This window comes from Chelonoidis abingdonii, chromosome 12, assembly GCF_003597395.2.
Source record: "Chelonoidis abingdonii isolate Lonesome George chromosome 12, CheloAbing_2.0, whole genome shotgun sequence".
Classification (NCBI taxonomy): domain Eukaryota; kingdom Metazoa; phylum Chordata; order Testudines; family Testudinidae; genus Chelonoidis; species Chelonoidis abingdonii.
In genome coordinates this window covers 3,560,355-3,583,791 of record NC_133780.1, presented here as the reverse complement: position 1 = coordinate 3,583,791, position 23,437 = coordinate 3,560,355, and the positions used below count along the sequence as shown (strand labels likewise).

General features: G+C 46.6%; 1 protein-coding gene across 2 annotated transcripts; it reads right to left on the bottom strand.

The window, feature by feature from the left end:
- Positions 1–228: 228 nt before the first annotated feature.
- Positions 229–14,879, bottom strand: LOC116829180 (killer cell lectin-like receptor subfamily F member 1). Of its 2 annotated transcripts, none has more exons than XM_032787872.2 (6): positions 14,802–14,879; positions 10,550–10,648; positions 5,890–6,039; positions 5,231–5,385; positions 4,410–4,522; positions 229–1,821 (listed from the first exon to the last, which is right to left on the bottom strand). In XM_032787872.2, exons 1-6 carry the CDS (start codon positions 14,872–14,874, stop codon positions 1,698–1,700), a joined length of 714 nt encoding a protein of 237 aa, XP_032643763.1. In that variant the 5' UTR covers positions 14,875–14,879; the 3' UTR covers positions 229–1,697. The 2 variants fall into 2 exon arrangements, with proteins under 2 accessions (XP_032643763.1, XP_074927776.1); XM_075071675.1 differs by lacking the exon at positions 14,802–14,879 and adding an exon at positions 14,107–14,286.
- Between the last annotated feature and the right edge of the window lie 8,558 nt (positions 14,880–23,437).

The window sequence follows — 23,437 nt, the reverse complement described above, 5'->3', positions numbered from 1 at the left end:
AGACCCGTGGCCCCTTGCCTAGGAGCTGGACCTGCTGCTGGCCGCTTCTGGGGCACAGCGTGGTGTTGGAACAGGTAGGGACTAGCCGGCCTTAGCTGGGCAGCACCGCTACCAGGACTTTTAATGGCCCGGATGGCATTGCTAACCAGAGCCGCCGAGACCCAGTGGCTTACATTCTGACACTCAGAACTGAATTGCAACCCACAGTGTCAAGGTTCCTTCCCTACTCTGAACTTTAGGGTATAGATGTAGGGACCTGCATGAGAACCTCTAAGGTTAATTACCAGCTTAGATCTGGTTTTACTGCCACCACCCAAATCCTTTAAGAGTTATTTTGGAAACTCTGTCTACCTTCCCCCCAGACTATCTCCCTCCCAGTAGCCTTGAGAGACTTCTCCACCAAGTTCCTGGTGAACACAGATCCAAAACCCTGGATCTTAAAACAAGGAGAAATTAACCATCTCTCCTCCTCTCCCCCCACCAATTCCTGGTGAGTGCAGATCCAACCCCCTTGAATCTTAAAACAAGGAAAAATCAATCAGGTTCTTAAAAAGAAGGCTTTTAATTAAAGAAAGAAAGGTAAAAATCATCTCTGTAAAATCAGGATGGAAAATAACTTTACAGGGTAATCAGATTCATAGAGCCCAGGGGAATCCCCTGTGGCCTTAGGTTCAAAGTTACAGCAAACAGAGGTAAACCCTCTTAGCAAAAAGGAACATTTACAAGTTGAGAAAACAAAGATAAAACTAATATGCCTTGCCTGGCTGTTACTTACAAGTTTGAAATATGAGAGATTGGTTCAGAAAGATTTGGAGAGCCTGGATTGACGTCCGGTCCCTCTTAGTCCCAAGAGTGAACCACTCCCAAAACAAAGAGCACAAACAAAAGACATCCCCCCACCAAGATTTGAAAGTATCTTGTCCCCTTATTGGTCCTCTGGTCAGGTGTCAGCCAGGTTTCCTGAGCTCCTTAACCCTTTACAGGCAAAAGGATTTTGGTGTCTCTGGCCAGGAGGGATTTTATAGTATTGTATACAGAAGGGCTGTTCCCTTCCCTTTATAGTTATGACACGCAGTTTTAAAATCACGGCCCTAGGAGATTGCCCCAGAAAAAGGAATCAGTGGCTGCTGTCAGAGAGGATCCTGGCTAGACAGACCATTGAACTGAACTGACATCTTCAGACAATACATTTTTTTAGAGTGCCGCGGGATCGGGGTCTGAGTTGAACACACCTGAAGAGAGTGAGTGCCATAAACAGCAGGGAGGCAATTAGTGAGGACCGTGCTTAAAAAACCTTGCAGCCCCAGGTTGGCGGCAGGGTTCTTTCCTGCTGTCCGTGGTTTTTGGAAGCCGTGACAGCCTTCAAGGGAGTTGTTTGGTGTCCAGTCCCAACCGTGAATCTCAGAGCGAGATAGAACCAGGGAAAAGACTCTTAACAGCACAACATGAGAGCACGCAGCCCAGAGCAGTGAATTAACCACAGCGCATCAACCCCATCTCATGTAAACTGGCCCCCAGGTCTGCTGACTTCAACGAGGCCCTGCCGATTTAAGTCAGCTGAGGATTCGACCCCAGATGTTTCAAACCATGGAACAAAGGAAGTTACACAGCCCTTGCGATAATCTTCACGAGACAGACCAAGATGGAAGGCCTTTTCTCCGTCAATTGCACAAACAACAGAGCCGGAACAGCCTTGCTTATATCAGGAGCGCATCTTTCCGGCAAATCCATTTTAATTCAGCGCTGCAGGTTTCCGACGCAATCTGGTTTCTTTTTAACACCCCGCAGTCTCTTTCACCGGGCCTCCCTACTCTGGGGAACCTGCAGAATCAAAGAGACAATCACTGCCAATGTGTATAGACTTCACAGGGAGTTGGGTCTGTAGCGGCCCCATGGGGCAGGAAACTGTGGTTTCTTTTTTCCCAGGCTGCACTGGGCAGGGACTCAGATCAGCATTCAGTTCTAGGCTCTGCCACAGATTCCCTGCATGACCTTGGGCAAGTCACTCAGATCTTGATCCTCAAAGGTAGTTAGGCTCCAAACTCTCACTGATTTCAATGGAAATTAGGACCCCTAATCCCTTCTGCCTAAATACTGAAATCCATGGGAGTTAGCAGACAAGATCTCTCTGGGATTCTGGGTCTTAATCTCTGATTCAGGGGTGTGTGCTTGAGGGGTAGAGATGGCGTGACTGTGTGTTCAGCTGAGATGGGGGGAGAGAGATGGGTGTTTTAAGCAGCAGAGAATGGCACATGCCACTTCAAAATTCTTCCTGGTTTCCCTGCACTTATATTTGGTGATGTCCCCCTTCCTTTAGCTTCCAAAGCTTCCCTATTTCTGATTGGCTCTGGCCCTCAGGCAGAGAAAGAAGATCCCACCCCCACTTCCTTGTCTCCTCCCAAAACTCCAGGGGAAAAGGTACCAGAGAGGAAGGGGCTAGGAGGGAGTAGGGGGAGCCAGGGAAGGGGGAATCTGATGGAGGAGGCAAGGAGATGGGGAGAGTGGGGGAATTTGAGAGAAGGAGGGGAGCCATGGAGGGGGGACAGGGACAAGAGGAGACTTAAGGAGAAAGGGGGGAGTTGCAGAAAGTGGAGCGGGGAACTGGAGGGGAAACTCATGGGCCTCTGCAGAGCCAGTTTCTATTTGTCCACCAAGGTTCGAGTGAAAATTCCTCCACTTCCATCACCCTCCAGTTTCCAACCAGGTCCCTCATTCCACAGCTGTGGGAGATCCAGTCGCTCGGGAACTAACGAAGCGCTGGGGAGGAAGGGGCAATATTACAGTAAACGGAAAGAAACAAAGCTGCTCTTGCAATATTGCAATTCCAAATGTAGCCACCCAGACTGCTGGAAGTTCAGAGGCCCCGGCACCTTACGGGGTCACACCGGCATTATGGGCTTCCATTAAATGCTCACCAGCACTGGCTAGGGGCATAGGCTCTGGGAGCAGCGAGTTGGCCAAGAAGATGTAACTGGGCGAGGGGTGATCAGGTCTCATGTGAGGATTTCTCTAGGAGCAGAAATTCCCAGTCTCTGCCTTATAATGTGGGGGAAAAGACCAAGGAAATGGCTATAGAAAAAATGCACGCAAGTGGTCAAGAAAGCTGCATTCCTCCCTGCCCAGCAGTGCTTCAGGCATTGAACAGACCCATGTGGGTACCCTGAGTGGGGATACAAACATTTACTCTTTTGCCCAGACAGCTGGCTAATGACGATAGAGCAAAGATTGAGCAGCCTTATGGCTTGATCCTGTTACATCAACTCAGCTGGGCTCTAGCTTGTAGCTACACACCAACCCCCGTCTGCTTTAGCCTGGCGTTGGTTTAAACCTACAAAGTTTTGCCACTTTGGCTGCAGTCGTATAATTAGAGCAGTAAAATTCCCACCACAGCGGATGCAATTAGACAGGGCTGCAATTATATCAATTCAGCTATGTCTCACAGGGGTGTGAACAATCCACACTCCGTGAGAGTGCAGCTATCCCAACCTAACTCCCGGTGTAGACAGCACTAGGTTGAGAGAACCATTCTTCTGTCGACCTGCCCGCCACCTCCTGGAGATGGATTAACTACACTGATGGGAAAACCCCTCCTGTTGGCATAGGTAGTGGCTACACTGAAGTGAAGCAGCCATGCCGCTGTAGCGTTTTAAGTCTAGACGTGCCCACAGGAATAAAAGTGCGTATACTGGTATAGCTATTCCTGTATGGCCTGGTTTAAGGCACCTTTAGATCAGTGTAACTGTGTCTCCAGTACAGCTCATAATAATGCAGTTATATCAGTAACAATTCACACTTCCCAACTGATACAGTTATATTGGTATGACTTTTAGGTGTATACCAGGCCTTGTTAGCTGCACACAAACTCCCATGTTTGATCACCTTGGAAGGATCAGCTAGGGTTTGGGTTATGTTCCTAGAGTCTGCAAGTATGTTATGTTGAATCTGGCTCTCTGATTATCATGACACCTGAAATACACACGAATACCCAAACTTTTCCAGTGATGCCTGTTGTGACCTTCACTTCTGCAGTGTTGGGAGCTCTTGCAGTTTTACTGCGAGTCTCATGCTATTTTGTGCTTTTGTTTAAGTCCCAGCTCTCGGAGTCAGGTGATTATGGGAGAATCTCAGCTTGTTTTTAAAAAAAACAAAGTTTCTGCCCTTCCTGTTGTTTGAAAACATGACCCTGAAAACAAGAAGGCAAAGAACCCTAAATGCATTATTTTAAAAAAAAATCTCATGATTTTTAAGCAAATTTCACAGTTTGGGGGACCGGACTCATGGGTTTGAGTTTTCCCATACTGTAATAATTTCAAAGGTGGTGAAGTGTGACATTTTGTGGCTTCTGAATCTGCAAATGAGGCAATAAGATTGTTTGCAAACACAAATAGTACAAACATTAGGAAACTCACAGGTTTTCATTGAAGGGGGAGCCGTCTACCCAAATCCATGTCCTCTCAGGAGATTTAAAGTTTAATCCGATCCAAACAGAATTTTTCTCGGATGTGATCGTCTGTATGTAATCCTGTAAAGTGTATAAGATGGGCATTTGGGTGAACAAATGGTGCTCTAATTCTCTGAAGTCTGCTCCAGCGCTGACAGCACCACACTCAAATGCCACAGTGGGGAAAATCACAAGGGTGATAAAAAAAAACTCACCACAACATACTGTTAGGGTGGCCCAGTGCCCGGTTTTTAGACCAGACAGTCAAATCGAAAAGGGGACCCGACAGTGTCCGGTCAGATCTACCGACCGGACAACCAAAGTCTAGTTACTGCAGGCAGGGGGAGTGGGTCATCACCTGTGCCATCCCCTACTCAGCTGGGGCCACCTCCTTTCTTCATTGGGCAGCTGCAACTCCCAGCCCCAGCTCTGCAGACATTCCCTCCTGACCCAGGCCCGGGGCCTGGGAGGGGAAAAGCAGTGAGTGATGGGGGGAGAGGGAAAGGGAATGGATGGGAGTGGGGATTTGGGGGAAGAGGCAGGGCAGGGGTGGGGCTTCAGGAGGAAGAGACGGGGCAGGGGAGGTTCCGGCATTCCTGTTGGAGTGTCAGGTTTTTAAATATTACCAAGTTGGCAACCCTACATACTGTCCCTGGGATCTTAGCACTCCAAGCTGCTGACTTTCAAACAAAATATCTGCTGGCTTATCAATGGGGTTGGAAGTACATTTTCCCACAATGGTTTATTACGGAGCAGTGCTCCAATATCCTACAAGAAAATTAACTTTACCATCTCCTCCTGGTCCTGGGTCACCAGTAAATGAGAGCTCTTTCTTATGCAGTCCTCATGGCTGCTGTTCCACATTCTAGTTTCTTTAGACACCCAGTAACATTTTTCCTTGTATGGCAGCCAGTACCTGGGGCAAAGTACACACCTGGAGCCCTCTGGAGGGGGAACTGGAAAGAGTCGTCATTAATGAGTTATTTATATTCCTGTAGCACCTACTGTAGCTGCTGACCAGCCGTTTGGCAGGTCAGTGAGGGGCTTGGAGGAGGGTGGAGAATGGTGAGAGAGTGGTGGCATTGGGGAGAGGGTGGAGTGGGGACAGGAAGAGAGAGAGCGAGAGTGGGGCCTCGGGGGAGGGGGCATTGACATTATCAAACCAAAATATTGGATCGAAATTGTCTGGAATTTTCATTTCCCAGGAAATGTCAAGAATTCAGCTCTTGGTTCTGAGTCTGATGGGGAAAAAAAAATTCCAAATGGCTGGAATTTCCCACAGAACAGAAATTTCCATTTCCCAGCAAGCTCTAATACCAGCACAGGGGCTTCGGAGATGGGAGCGAATGGCTAAAAGCAGGTCCTACAAACAGCATGGAGAAAAACAGGTTAAATATCAATCCACTGAAGATGCACCTACCCAGAAAAATCAGCGCCTGTGACGTTACCTGTTGAGCTGCTTTGGGGTGGGTCACACAGGTGCTGTTTCAGGTAAGACAATTTCTCCAGGCTGGCGATGCATTTGCTTTCATTTCTGGGTCTCTCGGGGGCCGCCTCACCTTCAGGGGCCAGTCCACTCCCTGAGGAGCCCTGAAAAACTTTAGTGCAACATCCACGTGAATGAGCATTGCTGACTGCGCTTTAAACCATCACGAATGCAGGTCTGTATATTACACCTCATTCAGTGGCGACGAGTGACTGTGCTAGGGAAAGAGACGAGGAGGACTGAAAGAAACAGATGGATTGGGCATCTCCTTCACTACAACCGTTCAGCGCCTTCTCACTTTTCCTGTCTGTGTAAGCAGCTCAGGTGAATTCATGCACTGGGATCCCGTCTGTTTCATTTTGTCCTGCTGTTGAGAATGATCAAGTTGTTTCTTGGCAAGTGTAACGGGCATGAAAACAAGCAAGAAAATTCCTACAATTTCCTGGCTTTTTCTATGTTCAAAGACTAGGGAGGTTACAGAGGGCAGCGCTCAAGTTAGGCAAATGTCTTGGCTGAGCTTGCTTGTGCAACTTCATCTCTGCCCCCTGGATGCCTCTGCGTTAGTATGATACGCAGGCTGTCCACACAGAACCCTGGCTTATTCAGTGCACAGCTTGGATGGTGGCTGTAGCAGGGATGTGGGGTGGCCTTTGATTCACAGAAGGGGTTGGACGGTGGGCAGTGTGTGAAAAGCAAGGGGCTGCATATTGCACCGCTGCCTCTTGCACTCAGCACTGGAGCCATTCAGTTTCCTGGGCTGGCTGGAGCACCCCTGATTTCAGGCATCACCTCTTCAGCACCTGCTTCTGTCTCCCACTTTCACTGAGCCGGGGAGCTGGGTGAGTAGGTATTTATGTGGGAGAGGCTCTAGGCCAGAGCTGGACAAACTACTGCCTGCGGGACCGTCCTGCCAAGCCCTTGAGCTCCTGGCCAGGGAGGCTAGCCCCTCTTCCCCCCCCCAGCTGTCCCCCATCCCCTGCAGCCTCACCTCACTGCAACGCCAGCACTCTGGCCCACCTCTCCTACCGAGCAGTGCGGTGGCATGGCTGGCTCCAGCCAGGTGGGAGGGCTGCGAGCTCCTGCTGCTCTGAGCGATATGGTAAGGGGACAGGGGCAGAGGGGGGTTGGATAAGGGGCCAGGGATTTGGGGGGGCAGTCAGGGTCCAGGGAACAGGGGTTGGGGTTGGAAAGGTGTAGAAGTTCCGGGTGGGCCTGTCAGGGGGTGGGGGTGTGGATAGGGGTCGGGGCAGTCAGGGGACAAGGAGCAGGGGGAAATGGATAGGGGTGGGGTCCCAGGGAGGCAGTTAGGGGTGGGGGGTCCCGGGCGGGGATGGTCAGGTGACAGAGAATGGGGGGGTTGCATAGGCATGGAAGTCCTGGAGGGGGCTGTTAGGGGCGGGTGTGTGGTTGGGGTTGGCATGGTCAGGGGACAGAGAGCATGGGGGGGTTGGATAGGGGTTGGGGTTTGGAGGGGCAGTTAGGGGTGAGGGGTCCTGAGAGGGGGCAGTCAGGGGACAAGGAGCAGGGGGGTTGGAAGGGTCGGGTGTTCTGAGGGGGGCAGTCAGAGGACAGGAAGTGGGAGGGGTCAGATAGGGAGCAGGGGCCAGGCTGTTTGGTAAGGCACAGCATTCCCTACTCAGCCCTCCACACAGTTTCGCACCCCAGATGTGACCATCAGGCCAAAGAGTTTTCCCACCTCTGCTCTAGGCAAAGTCTCTACGGTTGGAGCATTGGAAAACCGCTCTAGGATCTGAAAACATAGGGACTCCTAGGGGTTTTCCAGGACTCTCTCCTTAGCCCCCACCATCCACAACCAGCCCCCAGTCAGAGACAGAGGGGGGAATTTAAGCAAGGAGGGGCCAATTAGAAAGGGGTGTGTCAGAGGGATGGAAATCATGGGAGGAGAGCAAAGATTTATGCAAATCAGGGCACTGCATCATTTGCATAACCTCTACTGATTTCTGGACCTGCACCTTTACAACAGGTGCTGTGAGCACTGCCTATCCTGTGCAGACTGAGGCAGGGGGGTTCCATGGAAAAAAAAACAGAACGTGCTCGTGTGATTATCATGATGCCAACACACAAGGGGAGGAGCGGGGGCTGAATTCAGCTTTTGCACAGGCATCACTGGCATTTCCTAGTTCCTGACTCCGTGACTTGGCCACCTCAATAAGGTCCTTGCAATCTTTCTATGGCATTGCCTGAGGGTTTTTTTTTTTTTTTAAATTGCAACTCTCCCCTGAACTGTAACAAAGCCGTTCCATGGTGGGATACTTACTTTTTTCTTCTACCTTGCACAAAATGGGCACCATGGCGGACCCCTGCCTCATTGTGTGCACAATTTTGAGCATTAAAAGGAGCTGAGCTTCTAAACAGCCCTATGTAATTCACTGCCTGCGTTCATTGGTCACGGAGAGTGAAGTGGGCTCCTTCAAACCTCTACCTTATCCCAAGTGCATCTTCACATCAGCAATGAAATGCTCCTTAGCCTTCTTACACATGCATGTGTAGAGCCAATGCAACGCTTACGGGTTCTACAAGCCTTGTCCACACACAAACTTGCTCTGGTGTAATTAGTGGAGATGCTTGTTAGGAGTGTTAGGCCTACACTGGGGTGTGGGGAGGGGTGTCGACCTAAGATACGCAACAGCATATCTTAGGTCGATTTACCTGGCCGTGAGAACGGCAGCGAGTCGACCACTGCTTCTCCTGCGTCAAGTTTCGGAGTTGACGGCAGAGCAATTGGGGATCGATTTTTTCGTGTATACACTAGACACAATAAATCGATCCTCGATAGATCGATCGCTACTGCCGATCCGGTTGGTAATGTAGACGTACCCTTAGTGATGATGATGTAGTATTCAGGCCTGTTATATTTGCCTGAGATAGAATGTGGGGTCTTGAGTTGTTTGCCCATTTGCCTTTTGATATTTTTATATTCTTACTAATGTGTGTGAACAAAGAACAAAGACAGAATGTGTTACATCTGCCCACACGCAGACGGGGTGAAAAGAGATACGCCATAGAACTAACGTGTTGCTGGATAGAGTGGGAGTGTAATATACAAGCGTACACTTGAAGACTGCCTCGACGCCTACCTCAGGCAAATATACCAGCCTGAATACTACATGATCATCACTAGCACTCCTAGCAATGCCCTTATTTCCGTTTTGCTTAAATCTGCCCACAATCAAGTTAAGCCAAAAAAAGGCAGTCAGCAACTGAGGTTGTGTCGGTTTAACTAAATTTGTTTAAATTCACACCTTTAGTTAAACTGGGGAAACTCTCCATGTCGGCTTTGGAGAAATTCCATTTAAATTCTATTTGCAAGCAAAGTGCTAAGGGAGCAGATCTGCTATTAAAAACCATCCCCCTAGTATAACAAAAATCATGGCGCATGCACACTGATCTATTAAAAAACAGCAACAACAAATCCTTAGAACTTCCCCAAACCAAAACGTTAAGGAACCACAGAAAGGAACATTGATGACCCATATGTTCAAGGCTTAGAACTTTTAAATGTCTCTCCCAAACTGATGAGTAGAGTGGGTCAACATTCACATTTCTGTGCCACTGCTTATGACGACATTTTCAGTCCAAAATTGTTTGGAACAAAAAGTAGAAATTTTGCAATTTTCTGTGGAGTGCAAATTTTAAAAAGCATTGTCATTTAGGGAAAAAAATGAAATGCTGAAATATTTCAGAATTTTGAAATCAAATTTTTATTTTTATTGTTTATCATAAAAAATTTTTATTGAGTTTTTGTATTTGGTTCTATTTGTCAATTTCTTTTCATTTCATTTTCTTTCTAAAATTATGAAAAGCAGCAGCTACCAGCTGTCTTAAACAGCCTGAGCACTTATCTTATTTCCTTGCTGAATCTCACCCCTGTTTGATGTTATGAAACGTTTGACACATTGAGCAAGAAAATCAAAGAAGACCTGAGTACTAACTACAACAGAAAGTTGGTTTCAGTGCCTTGTGTTACCGAGAAATCTTTTTTCTAGGACATCAAAAACAACTGCTGCTTAGAAAAGTAGCACTTTTAACCAATTTTAAAAATAAAACATAAATTTCAATAAAATATAATGCCTCACTTCTGGGCTGCCCAATTCCTAGAGGAGCTGGTTCTCTGGTTCTCCAACTCATTTCTATGGCAAACTCCCTGTTAAGCTGTCAGAGCTGTTAAAAAAAATTAAAAATAAAAATAAATTTAAAAAAGTCATAAGCCTATTTTCCCCTCCCCACTTTTGTCGTATCCAAGAACAGCTGAGCTACTTTTGCTCAAACTTTTAAAAAAAATATTGCTAAGAATGAATGGGGAAAGTTTAGCTCAAAATGTGAGAACTGTGGGAAATTATAAGAACCAAAAAATGTCCCTTGTAATAAAAATGCCTTAACTGGCCTGAATACTACACGATCATCACTAGCAATCCTAGCAATGCCCTTATTTCCGTTTTGCTTAAATCTGCTCACAATCAAGTTAAGCCAAAAAAAGGCAGTCAGCAACTGAGGTTGTGTCGGTTTAACTAAATTTGTTTAAATTCACACCTTTAGGTGTTATTGTGATCTGACTGCCTGTGATACGCTCGCAAGCGAATAACTGGTGTGGAGCGACTTACCCCAAACACTCAGCACTATGACTGTCATCAGCAGGACAACGTACCCAGCCGCTCCGATCTTCAAGACAAGTTGATGCCAGTGCGGACACTGATGGAAATCTGACCAATTCAGTATTTGGGGAAATTATATAAAAAAGGAAATATTGCAATTACTTGATGATTTACATTCTCTTTTAAACAAGTATCAGTGTTAGTCTGTATCTACAAAAACAACAAGGGGTCCGGTGGCACCTTAAAGACTAACAGATTTATTTAGGCATAAGCTTTCAAGGGTGAAAAATCCACTTTTTCAGATGTATGGAGACTGCATCTGAAGAAGTGGGTTTTTACCCACGAAAGTTTATGCCCAGATAAAGCCACCAGGTGCCACCAGACTCCTCGTTATTCTCTTTTAAAGCTTGTCCAGAAACCCCTGCAAGAGGATGGCGCCAGCAGATACGCTCCCCACAACTGCTCGCAGCACTCCTATGTAGTAGAAAAGTCCTGACACCTTGATTTTACAGCTGGGAACTCAGGTCCAGAGAGATTGGAGTGGCTTGCCCATGATCCCACAGGAAGTCTACCTACAGCAGAGCAAGCTCAGATCTTTAGAATCACAGCCCAGCATCTTAGCCATCAGACCACCCTACCTTGGCTCATCGAACGATAAATAAATCATGATTCTGGGGGTTATGATACAGCTGTCCATCAAGCGAATGTCCATTTTAAGAGCCTCCCTGAAACTGTCTAGACAGAATTATGCACCCCCTAATATTATCACAAAGTAGTAAAACAATAGCAATTGTTCTGCAGCGTATTGTGGAAGAACTTGTCTGTCCTTGAACCTTGGTGTGAGCCTGTGACCAGCCAGCAGCGTGTTGGGTCTTCCCCTGAGGCCCCGCTCCTGCACTGCCTCTTCCTCCCAAGACCCCATCCCCTGTTCACTCCTCTCTGCTCCCTCCCTGTTGCTTGCCTTTCTGGCCCTCTAGACCCCCCCATTCTGGCACTCCAATTTTGGACATATTCCTGGAGGTTTCATCACATGACCTAAGATTTAATCTGTAATTCCTGGAGACTGCAGGACAATCCTGGAGGGTTGTCCACCCTAGTGAGAAGCAGCTGAATTGGGGTGTTGGTCTGTGTGACTCCCTGGAGAGGGACAGAGGCACGATAGCTGTTTCTTTGGGCCCAGGCAGAGGAAAGCTGGCTTGGCAGGCTGTGAATATGGCTACCGCTCAGCCAAAGGGGTAAGGTTTTTATCCGAGACCAAAGATAACCACAAAGAGCAAAAATAGGCTTCATGAGAGAGACAACAGAGGGTGTCTCCTGCTTTTTAAGATCCTGTTTCTCAAATCCCTTCACACCCCAGCCACATGTCTTAATTAATAGTCCAGAAAACAAGATTAGGGCGACGAACGCCAAAACTAAACAGCTCTGCCTGCGCCCTTATTACACTAACATTTGTACATCAAATCAGCAGACGACACCGGAATTGGATGAGGACATAACTAATTAAATAAGATCAGAGCTCTGAGGGCTGCCGGCAGCTGGAGAAAATGTCAGAGTGAATAAATGTAATGTCCTTGCCCCAAAAGAAGAAATCAACAGCTGAGGGAGAACATGGAGGGAGTGGCTTTAAACCGAGCTCATTTTCGTTTTGTTTTATCGGCCTCATGGATGGGCTGGTGTAGCAGGATGCAGAAAACCACAGTTCTTTCCCAGCTACTGCACTGACCACCTGGGTGATGCCGGGCAAGTCATTTTCTTGCTCTGTGCCTCAGTTTCCTCATGTGTAAAACAAGGATAATGATACTGACCATTGTAAAGCACTTTGACATCTAGGGGTGAAAAGCTCTAGGTAAGATCTAGGGATTGGTACTTATTTCAAACCTAGCATCACTAAGCAGTTTAACACTGTTGCAAAAAAACTCCAATCCTAACATTATGCTGGGTTGTATTAACAGGAGTGTTGTAAGCAAGACCCGAGAAGTAATTCTTCTGCTCTATGCCATGCTGATTAGGCCTCAACTGGACTATTGTGTCCAGTTCTGGGTGCCACATTTCAGGAAAGATGTGGACAAATTGGAGAAAGTCCAGAGCAGAGCAACAAAAATGATTAAAGGTCTAGAGAAAATGACCTATGAGGGAAGATTGAAAGAACTGGGTTTGTTTAGTCAGGAGAAGAAAAAACTGAGAGGGGACATGATAACAGTTTTCAAGTACCTAAAAGGTTGTTACAAGGAGGAGGGAGAACAATTGTTCTCCTTAACCTCTGAGGATAGGAGAAGCAGCAATGGCTTAAACGGCAGCAAGGAAGGTTTAGGTTGGACATTAGGAAAAACTTCCTAATTGTCAGAGTGGTTAAGCACTCGAATAAATTGCCCAGGGAGGTTGTGGAATCTCCATCACTGGAGATTTTTGAGAGCAGGTTAAACAAACACCTGTCAGAGATGTTACAAAAGGTGCTGGTCCTGCCATGAGTGCAGGGGACTGGACTAGATGGACCGCTCAAGGTCCCTTCCAATCCTATGATTCTATGATTAATGGTTCATGTAACCAAGTGTGGAAACACTGAACTGGGACTGGGTGGGGACCAAATACATCAATTTTCAAAAAGGAAAATATTTGAGAACCACTAGGCTGTACTCTCAGCCACTTCTTCTAAAGGAAAGATGGTCCATCTCCATTAGCCCATGTAATTCTCTGTCAGCGCAGTGAAATGTCTCTGTTGCAAATGTAAGTGTCTTACCTGAAGGATTTAAGGCTAAATTCTGATCTCACTGACCCTGGTGTAAATCCGGGGTGAACTCACTGCAGTCAATGGAGTTGAGGTTGGATCCTGATCTCAGTGACTGTGGTGTCAATCCACAGTGACTCCAGAACTAGTTAGTCTGGGTTTACACTGGTTTAAATGAGAGCAGAGTCTTTGCCCTGCTTTCTGAAATAATATATTTAAATTCACTCTCTGAGCATCCCGAATCTCAATGCTCATTCTCGCTCATTCTTCCCCAAACTCAACCATGGAAACTTTTTTTCATCCCTTCTGTGACAAAGTGGGAAAAATTTGTAATATTTTCACGATTCCTATGCGTGCCTCAGTTTTTCTCTGAACTTTGCATTGCCACCTATATGTTGGGCAGGAGGGGAATTAACACTGTTCCTGGAAAAGTGCAGGAGACGTGTGTGTGTCACCTCGCTGCCTGGCTGGAATGAATTGGATCCTTAATGCACTAGCTGAAACAGACCCAGATCAACAGAAGGTTTGGAAAGAAGTCCCAAGGACTGAACCATCAATGCCTAAGAGCAGGAAACTTCATTAGGTGAGACATGTGAACAGAGCTGGAGAACAAAAGGGAAAATGGTGCTGGATGGCTGGAATAGGGGCGTCCCTATGCAGGGAGTGAGAAGCTCTCCCCTGGGGAGGACAAAGGGACAGAGAGAGGGCCAGAGATGAAATCTATTGCAGCTTGGCTGGTTCATAGCACTGCCTTGCCCAGGATGGACGATGGTGTAACTTTTGCTTCTTTGCCAACCCAAGGATGTTCAGAGTCTGTAGCCAGGTGACTAATAACTGTTACCTTGTTCTGAAAAGGTTGCCTGCGTCGCTGCAAATACTCTCTGAACGCATTGTACCCTGGAGAGGTACAGAACAAGCCACCCACAGGGGTCTGGCTTGGCTGGATTTGTGGCAGGGGTGGATCACTGGTGCCAGAAGACTCAGTCTTGGGGTCCATGGACTGCTGAGGCACTGTGTGAGCCCTGGGGATCTGGGATGCCAAAGGGGCATAGACTAGACCCTGTGAATCCATGCCAGCCTCCACCTACCCCGTTATTCTAGAGACATTCGGCAGGAAACATTGTCACCTACAGCATTAACTTCTTTCCACCCCGAGTCTGTAAATAAGAAACTAAACTCAGCATTAAAGATACTCTCACAAAACAATACTCTGCTTGTCTTTCTGTGCTAGGGCTACAATTAGCTCTGAAGCAGCCTGGGAGACATATACATTGACACAGTACAAAGTTTAAAATATACTGTACTATTAAATAGTCATTTACTTGGCTAGACCCAAGGCCCAGATTTGGTCCTGTCCAGCATGGGGGGATGGACCACAGACCCAGCAAGGTCCCTCCTACTCCTACATTTCTATTACACAAACCAGTGCCTCTATTCCAGACCCTGTCTCTGCACACTCATCTTCAGGCAGAAACCGGGAGATGTAGCTGAAAATCCCAATCTTAGCACAAAAGTAGGAAGTAAGGACACACTCACTGTGGGGTTGAGATGAACGAGGTAAGCGGGTTCCCGGGATGTTTAAATCAGCGTAGACAACCTCCCCAGCCATGGCACGTACAGCCTGAGATGAGAGCACGCCAGTAAGCAGAGTTACGAATAAGGAGAACTACCTATTATGCATAAAACAAAATGAATTACACATCCAAAGCCAGGAAGTGTTATCTATCAGAAACAGCTGAATTTCTTTCCTATCACCGCTCTGTGGATTTCCTTCGCCGTTTCAGGCTAAGGACTGAACCGATTGCATAGTTTTAATCAAGGCATTTGCACTTGCAGAGCTGGGAGGCATTGAACTGATTGGCTTTCAGACACCCCCATGCTTTCCTGTAAACAGCAGCTCTGCGAGCTAGAGGGGGCCCAACATTTTTTGCTGCATAAAAATTGAGAAAGAGTGTGGAAATGAAATTACAACGGGCATTTTCCAGACCTGTTGGAGGCAGCCCAATCCAGACCTGTCCCCTTTCCCTTTCCAACAGCTTTGGGATAGTCAAGCTCTTGTACCGACGCTCCCTGTGAAAAGAGTTGGTGTTGGGTAGATGGCACATCATGGCTGATTTCTTCTTTCTTGTCTCTGTGGGTTGGGGGCAGGGAGTTAACTTGAGAGTCAGGGATCTGTGCACAAGTTTCATAGGGTTCCCAATGCACAGGGACCAGCCCACAGGTGTAGAGTTGGAGCGTATGTAGGCTACCTTGCCTAAGCTCTGAAAACCTTAGTGAGCAAGGATGCTCTTGTGGATAAGGAACAAGCTTGTGAGCTAGGGGTTCAAATCCTAGCTCTGTGACACAGACTCACTAAGTGACCTTGGGCAAGTCACTTAAATCTCTGGGCCTCAGTCCTTCATTTCTCCTTCCCATTTAGATTGGAAGCTCTTTGGGGCACGGGCTGTCTCTTACTATGTATTTGTACAGTGTGTGTTGTCAGATATTCGGCTGTGTGTGTTTGTTTTCTCTATGTGCCATCCCATCTCTGTGCAGACAGCTGGCACAGCAGACCTCGAGTGAACCACCTAATGACCACAAGATCTGTTAAGGTATGAAGGCACCCGGCCTGGTTTATTGTCAATGAAGCACTGTATAGATGCCTTATCATTGCTACAAGTATACTCAATGAGCATAATGCAGCTCAATTAGTGGCCGGACTTTTCACTATCTGTTCAGCTGGCCAAAGACACTCTCTTTGAGACTCCATTTTGCTATCAAGGTGTTCTGGTACCACCCTTCTGGAATGTGCTTGCATGAGTGCGTTGTGCCTAGTACCTCTCAGGAATGTGTGTTTCTGCACTATCAGCCCTGTTCTTGCCAGATTCTATGAGCACGGCCTGCCTCTTGCTCACAACCTGACTTTGCTTTATATCAGTAAACCTTGGACCACTACTTTAGCCCGGCCTCAGGCCTCATACCAGGCCTCTGATTCAAAGGTTTATGTTTCAGGCCCTCTTCCTACACAGTGTGCCATTCAATGGAGGCCTGATTTCAGTTGTGTTCTGTAGATGCTACCAAAATGCACACAAACAAAGTTGAGTAGCTGGTTGTTTACAGCTATATGTATATATATATATACATGCTGCGGAAGTTGAATTTCTGTTCCATTGCAACAAACTCAGCCCCCATCTCTGCTTAGCTGCTACCCAGATATGTGTGGCTTTGACCTGAACGTGTACCAAACCCATACGGAAAATAACTCGACCCGCCTCTGTGGTGGTCAGACACAAAATAGTCTTAATATTTTGTCGCTTCAGTTGCACAAACCACTATATCCTCCAAATGCTTGGCAGGGGTTAAAACGTGCAAATACGTAATCTGCCAAATGCCAATTGTAATATTGTTGTCAAAGTGTTTTCCAGTTTGTATGTAGCAAGACGTGTTTCTTGTCTCTGGAGCGTTCAGAGCGGCTGCTGCAACGGGAACAGATTTCTTTAAATCAAAGTGGTTATTTCACAGGGGAGTTTCAAAAACCATTTTAAGTGAAACCAAATATTATTTTCAAGGAGAGAGTGTCCATTGTCACAGCATGACCTGGCAAACACAATCAATTCATGAAGGCAGACAGGCCAGAAACTCACCACCAGAAACAATATCAGAAGGAGAAAGAAATTAAGAACTATAGGCATGGTGGAAAAGAGATTGTGTGAATGTATATAAACGAAATACCTATAACTGTTACAGCTTTTCAAACACAGAGGGCAAAACATACACTTTGGAGCTAACATTTTACATAGAACTGTTCAGCAATGTCTCCCCTCACTCTCCAGGAAAAAAAGTAGTGAAAATGAGACATTTTTTATCTTCATTGATATTTTTCTTTGTGTGTGTGTTTGAAGTTTAACATTATGCAGCATTTTGATAGGACAGCTAATATGTTGGTTATACAACTCAAATGCAAGAAAAACAGAAGCTTGGTCCTAAACGTGAGATGAAAGACTTTAACTGATGCTAGCAACTTAAAAGATAGAAGAGGAAGACAAAGAGTAGAAAAGCATCAACCACAATATGTGATCAAGATCACAAAGTTGAGGAAAGTGACTGGTAGCAGGTCTTGTCAATGCAGCTCTAGGGACTTACACAGGCCAGTTTATAAATGTGTATTTGTGTATAACACACTGGGGTGGGGGGAAGGAGAAATCGATCTAAGATATGCAACTTCAGCTATGCTATTCACGTAGCTGAAGTTAAAGTATCTTACTTTGACTTACCTGGCCGTCCTCACGGCCGCGAGTTGACTGCTGCGGCTCCCTTGTCGATGTTGCTTACTCCTCCTGCCAAGGTGGAGTACAGGCATCGATTCGGGGATCAATTTATTGCATCTAGACAAGACGCGATAAATCCATCCCCGATAGATCAATTACTACCCACCGATCCGGCGTGTAGTACAGACATACTCTAAGTATCTCTATTTAAGTTATAAGATTTCTGTTATAAAAGAATGGATCTGTTAATAAAAACAAAGAAAAAATCTGAAAAAACGAACATTTTTTGGTTTTAAACTGAATTTTAGATTTGTTTTTCAATGAAATTCCAAACACTTTGAATTAAAATGATTTTTTGGAAAGAAAATGTCTGTTTTGCACATAATCCATTTTCCACTGGAAAAAGTAACATTTTGACAGAAAATTTTTGACTAGCTAAATTAAGTGCAAAGCAGGTTAACCCAGTGTGTCTCCATGTCTCCCTCTAGTGGCTGAACCAGGTTTAGAGGTTTATGAGTCTGCGACTGCCTCAGGGCTAACAAAACAGCCCTTTAGCTCAGAAAGCAGAGGCTCAGGGCTTCACAGGATTCCAGGTTCAATCCTCCCAGGCAACCCTACCAGGAGCTTCAGAGTGGATGTCACAGCTGGACAGACCAGTAACAGTCTCACTAATGTTGCACACAGATGTAACACCTATTCCTACTTGATTTGCCCCTCTTTATACATCCAAGGATGTCTTTGGCCTCCTTAGCCACAGTGTCACACTGAGAGCTCGTGTGGAGTTGCTCTCCAACATGACCAATGTGACCTTCTCAATGTCACTGTTTTTTCTCTGAAACACTGCATGGGCTTCGGCAATGCCAAATGGTATCCTTATATAACCGAACACTGTGTCAGCTCTCCCTGTTCCCATGAGCAATAAATTCATGTACACATTTTAAAAAATAAATAGCAAATTCTTCCATATTCAGCACTGCCTGTCATTAACCAATAAGTTCTGATTCATTCTCTGACCAGAAAAAAAAGACCATTTGTACATCTTCCTTTGTGTTGCTGATTTGTTGAGACCCAAGCCTGATGTCAGCTGCTTCAACAGTAGTATTTTTCTTAGGAAGGAGTGATGAAATCACAGAGTATGGTTATGGCAAGAGGTGAAAACTTCTACTGTTATGCATACAGAAATCTCAGGATTAGTAGCCAGGCCGTCTCTTGAGGCCATCTTAGATGTGCGGCTTCCATTTGGTCATTTATCAGGTGTAAAATCCAGTTATGAGGAAGGAAATAGGCCACAGAGTGGTTTAAGAAGTTAGATTTGTGCAAGAGTCCACAGGTTACATCCACAGTGCAGAGCTAACTCATCTGACCTGCACTGGAGTGACTCCTCTCAAGTAGAATTGCAAGGGGAGGGAGGAGGGAACATGGGAAATTTTTCAACCAAAACTAGTTTTTTTATGGAAAATGCAGATTTGGGACAACTGAAACATTTTGTGAAATTGTGCTGAATTTACCAAATTGTTTCAGTTAAAAAATATTCTGAAAATATTTTGATTTGAAACAACTTTTCAGTTTGAAATTTCCTTCAATTTTATTCAACATAAAAACTCAAAATCAAAACAAAACCTTTTCATTGTGAGTGAAATGAACCATTTTTCTTTGACCCCAAATGAATTTTTTCTGACTTTTTGGTATGCTGAAAATTTTGAAAAATTTTCATTTTGAGTTGATCTGAAACTAATTTTTTTCCTGATATTTCAGGAGTGCCTGTGAACTGAGAAACCAGCCAGCTGCAGAGCTCTACCCTTGAGTTAGCCTAGCTCCAGTGAGGGTGCCCATGCTGCAAAAATAACATTCATGTTCCCATGTCCATAATGGCTCTGTTTTCACCTGAATGTGGTGCTAGCACTTCCTGGGATACATTCTACAGCTCTTCAGTGAGCTGAGCTGCTTTAGAAATTCTTTCCCAGTGAATTGTTGGAGAACTTGTCTGTCCTTTTGGGGCACACTGGGGAATTGTGGGAAGGCATTGGAGGACTAGTGGCACTGAAGTTGTGCTAGCCTGCATCCACACTACAGAGCAGCTGTGTTAGCAGCTGATGAGTTGTGATCACTCAAGTTGTACTCTCCGATAGGACAACAATGTGAGCTACAAGCAACATTGCATTTGAATTAAAGGCTTTTGTGTGGGACAAGACTCAAGTTAGAGCAGCATTTGAGTTATAACTTCAGCTGACTTTGCAGTGAAGACAAACTCCAAGAAAGACAAAGCTGCTCCTTGTTGACAGGACTTTAGCATATATCTATACTCAGGGCCGGCTCTAACTTTTTTGCCACCCCAAGCAAAAAAAAGAGCGCTGCCCCACCCTACTCCCCCTGCGAGTGCTGCCTCACCGTAACACATCCCCCGGGAGCGTCACACCGCCGAATCCCCTGAGTGCCATGCAACCGAAGTCCCTGCCCCCCCTGAGCTCAGCATTGCACCACCCAAGTCCCCGCCCCCCCAGCCCTGCGTCTCACCGCCGAAGCCCCTGTCCCCGCCGAGTGCCACTCAGGCCCCTCCCCCAGTGCCGCCCGGCGGAAACAAAAATAAACAAACAAAAAAACTCCTCCAGCGCCGCCCGGCCGAACCAAAAACAAAACCAAAAACCCGAGTGCCGCCCTGCCCCAAGGTGCTGCCCCAAGCACGTGCATGGTCGGCTGCTGCCTGAAGCCAGCCCTGTCTATACTGAAAAATAAAAGATGTGTTCATAGGGTGACCAGATGTGGTGATTTTACAGGGACAGTCACGATTTTTGGGTCTTTTTCTTATATAGGCTCCTATTACCCCCCCACCCCCTGTCCCAGTTTTTCACATTTGCTCTCTGGTCACTCTGTGGGTTCTTAACCTGGGTTACCTAACTCAGATTAAAATAGCAGTGAAGACACATCAACTTGGCTTTTAACTTGCATTGGCAGCTCAAATTAAAGCCTATAGAGGAGCCGGTGGTAGAATTTGAGCTGCTAACCCTGAGTTAAAACCCAAGTTGCTTTGTCTTCACTGCTATTTTAACCCAAGTTAGCTAATGTGAGTTAAAAGACATACCTTTCTCTGGAGCGTAGACATAACCTTAGCTGGCGTTTCTGCAAGGGTTGCCTGTGAAGTGTTTGTAATCTCTTTTTTTTCAAGAAAGAGGACTGGAAGAGCACGTCTCTGCTTTGTAGGTGCCCCTTTGTCTCTGGCCCAATGTTGCATGGGGTTCTCCTCTTTGGTGCTCCTACTGGGCTCTCCCATAGATGTGCAATGGCCCAGGCTGCATCATCTCCCAACTCACCCTCAGAATGTTCTCCTCCAGCAGAGTCACGCAACGGTTCACTCCGCTTCTGGGGTACTCAGTGTCCCAGCTGATGTTCACAAAAGGTCCTTCAACCCTCCTGGGCTTCTCTCATTTCTCCTCACTCTCATCAAGGCACTGACTTCCCAGGCTTTTTCCCCGTTGGGAGTCCAAAATTCCACATGAACTGGTTTCCCACCCCTCCTGGGCCTCTCTTCTCTGCCCTGAAGTAGGGCTTCTCTCAGCGCTACCCCTCAGGAGCCAATTCTGCCCCAGGTGGGTCTCTCCACTTGACTTCCTCAGGTTCTTCCCAGAGGGGAACCTGCTTTGTTCCTTTCTCTATGATCTTCCTCCTCTGCTGAGTCCCCACCCCTAGTGAAGTAGTGCTCTGCCTGCTTCACCACCACAGCTGGGCTTGGTTTCTGATTATGCCCTATTACATCCAACTGAGGTCACTAATTAGCTAGTATGTTGCCAGTTCATCAAAGAGGCTGAAGAATAGCTGCTAAGTCCTGGGCAGGTGCATTTGTACCTTCTGTAAATAAACAACTCATACCAAGAAAATCCTCTTATTAGGCACTGCCCCTTTCTCCTCTAAGGGGAAACTAGCCCTCGGCTTTGCCAGCACAATGCTTTATTTTTACATGATTTGGCCTGAGGCCTGTCTCCTTTACTGGAAAGTCTCTACTTCAGAAGCCTCAACAGCGTAACGAATGTTGCCTGTTTCGTCACTGACATTAGCCTTCCTTTCCTGTGTGATCTCTTTGGTCTGCTGCTCGCAACAGGTGTCAAATTGTGCTCCCACGACAGAGATGGCTTAGGAAGGGCTCTCTCACACTGCAGTCTCCTGTAAAACAGAACCAATGTGGTGTGTTAGAGGGTTTTCCCTTCACCCTCTCCTCTGGTTCTCCTCACACAGTCAGAAAGCAGAAGACCAGAAGTCCGAAGCGCAGACAATGTGATGTTTATTGGCGTTAGTTTCCATGCAAGCATATTCCGAAGCCCTTCACATGGGTTGGGCTTATCTGTACGTGATAGTCTGTTTCCCAATGTTCCCTTCTTGGCTCTGATGCGGCAGAGTGTTAACCCCGCATCCCCTTTCCCAGCTCTGAAGCCGCAGAGCGTTTACCCCGCATCCCCCTTCCCAGTTCTGATGCCATAGACCCTTGCCCGTGTCTCTGTTCCCCGTTCCCTATTTCCCGTTCCCGTTCCCCCCCTTAGCAATTCCAATTTCCCTTCCCTCACTTCCTGTTTGATCCCAGTTTATATAGTAATAGTCTCAGCTGTATCATTCTTAACCAATCATTTCACTGAAATGTAACTAACCAATCCTAACATATTGTAACATAATTCTCTAACCAATCATATCCCACTACCCTCATTAACTTACACCTAGCAAAATTAATTCTACAGCAGGCAGAAACAATTAGAGAATTGGACAGATTAATAGAAAAGTGGGGGCCATAAAGATAAAACAAGACATGAGAAGTCATTCTTCCGCTCTACTCTGTGCTGGTTAGGCCTCAACTGGAGTATTGTGTCCAGTTCTGGGCACCGCATTTCAAGAAAGATGTGGAGAAATTGGAGAGGGTCCAGAGAAGAGCAAGAAGAATGATTAAAGGTCTTGAGAACATGACCTAGGAAGGAAGGCTGAAAGAATTGGGTTTATTTAGTTTGGAAAAGAGAAGACTGAGAGGGGACATGATAGCAGTTTTCAGGTATCTAAAAGGGTGTCATCAGGAGGAGGGAGAAAACTTGTTCACCTTAGCCTCTAATGATAGAACAAGAAGCAATGGGCTTAAACTGCAGCAAGGGAGATTTAGGTTGGACATTAGGAAAAAGTTCCTAACTGTCAGGGTAGTTAAACACTGGAATAAATTGCCTAGGGAGGTTGTGGAATCTCCATCTCTGGAGATATTTAAGAGTAGGTTAGATAAATGTCTATCAGGGATGGTCTAGACAGTATTTGGTCCTGCCATGAGAGCAGGGGACTGGACTCGATGACCTCTCGAGGTCCCTTCCAGTCCTAGAGTCCATGAATCTATGAAAAAACAATACAGAAATGAGGGTTTCACAACCACAGCCACTGAGAAGTGATTTCTTGCCAGACTGGATGCTAGCAAACTACGTTTTCTTTAAAAAGGATAAGGGGGCCGAGGTTGGGACTCCAGCTGGGGATGGCTCTGGAGCCAGGGGCTGAGGTTGGGGGCGGGGGCGGAGCCGCAGTCGGGCTGTGGCGGAGGCCAGCAGTTGGGATGGCAGCCTGGTGAGGCTCCGCTCCTGGCCTCACCCCCAGCCTCAGCCCTGGGCCAAAAATGGAGCTGCAGCGAGCGGTCGAGGCTCGGGGCTGGCGTGGGGCTGGGAGCAGAGCTGCACCGAGCCTGGGGGACGGGGTTAGGGACGGGGACACGGTTGGGGGGAGGGACCGGAGAAGAGCTTGGGGGCAGAGTGGGACTGGGTGGAACTAGGGGGGCTTGCCCCACAGTTTGGAGACCTCTGGAGTACATGGACCACTGATCCAATCTGGACTGGACAGTCCTATGTTCCCAATTACCAACCAATCAGGATTCACAGTCACGTAACAGAGACCGATTTTACGTCTTGGCAAATGTGTGAA

Bases quoted from the DNA above. Each gene is read 5' to 3' on its own strand.
- LOC116829180 (XM_032787872.2), bottom strand. From the start codon at position 14,874: ATGGCTGGGGAGGTTGTCTACGCTGATTTAAACATCCCGGGAACCCGC. The intron at 10,649-14,801 runs GTGAGTGTGTCC...TGAATTGGTCAG, and splicing joins TCGTTCATCTCAACCCCACA to ATTTCCATCAGTGTCCGCAC. The intron at 5,386-5,889 runs GTAACGTCACAG...TTCCCCCTCCAG, and splicing joins ACCCCAAAGCAGCTCAACAG to AGGGCTCCAGGTGTGTACTT.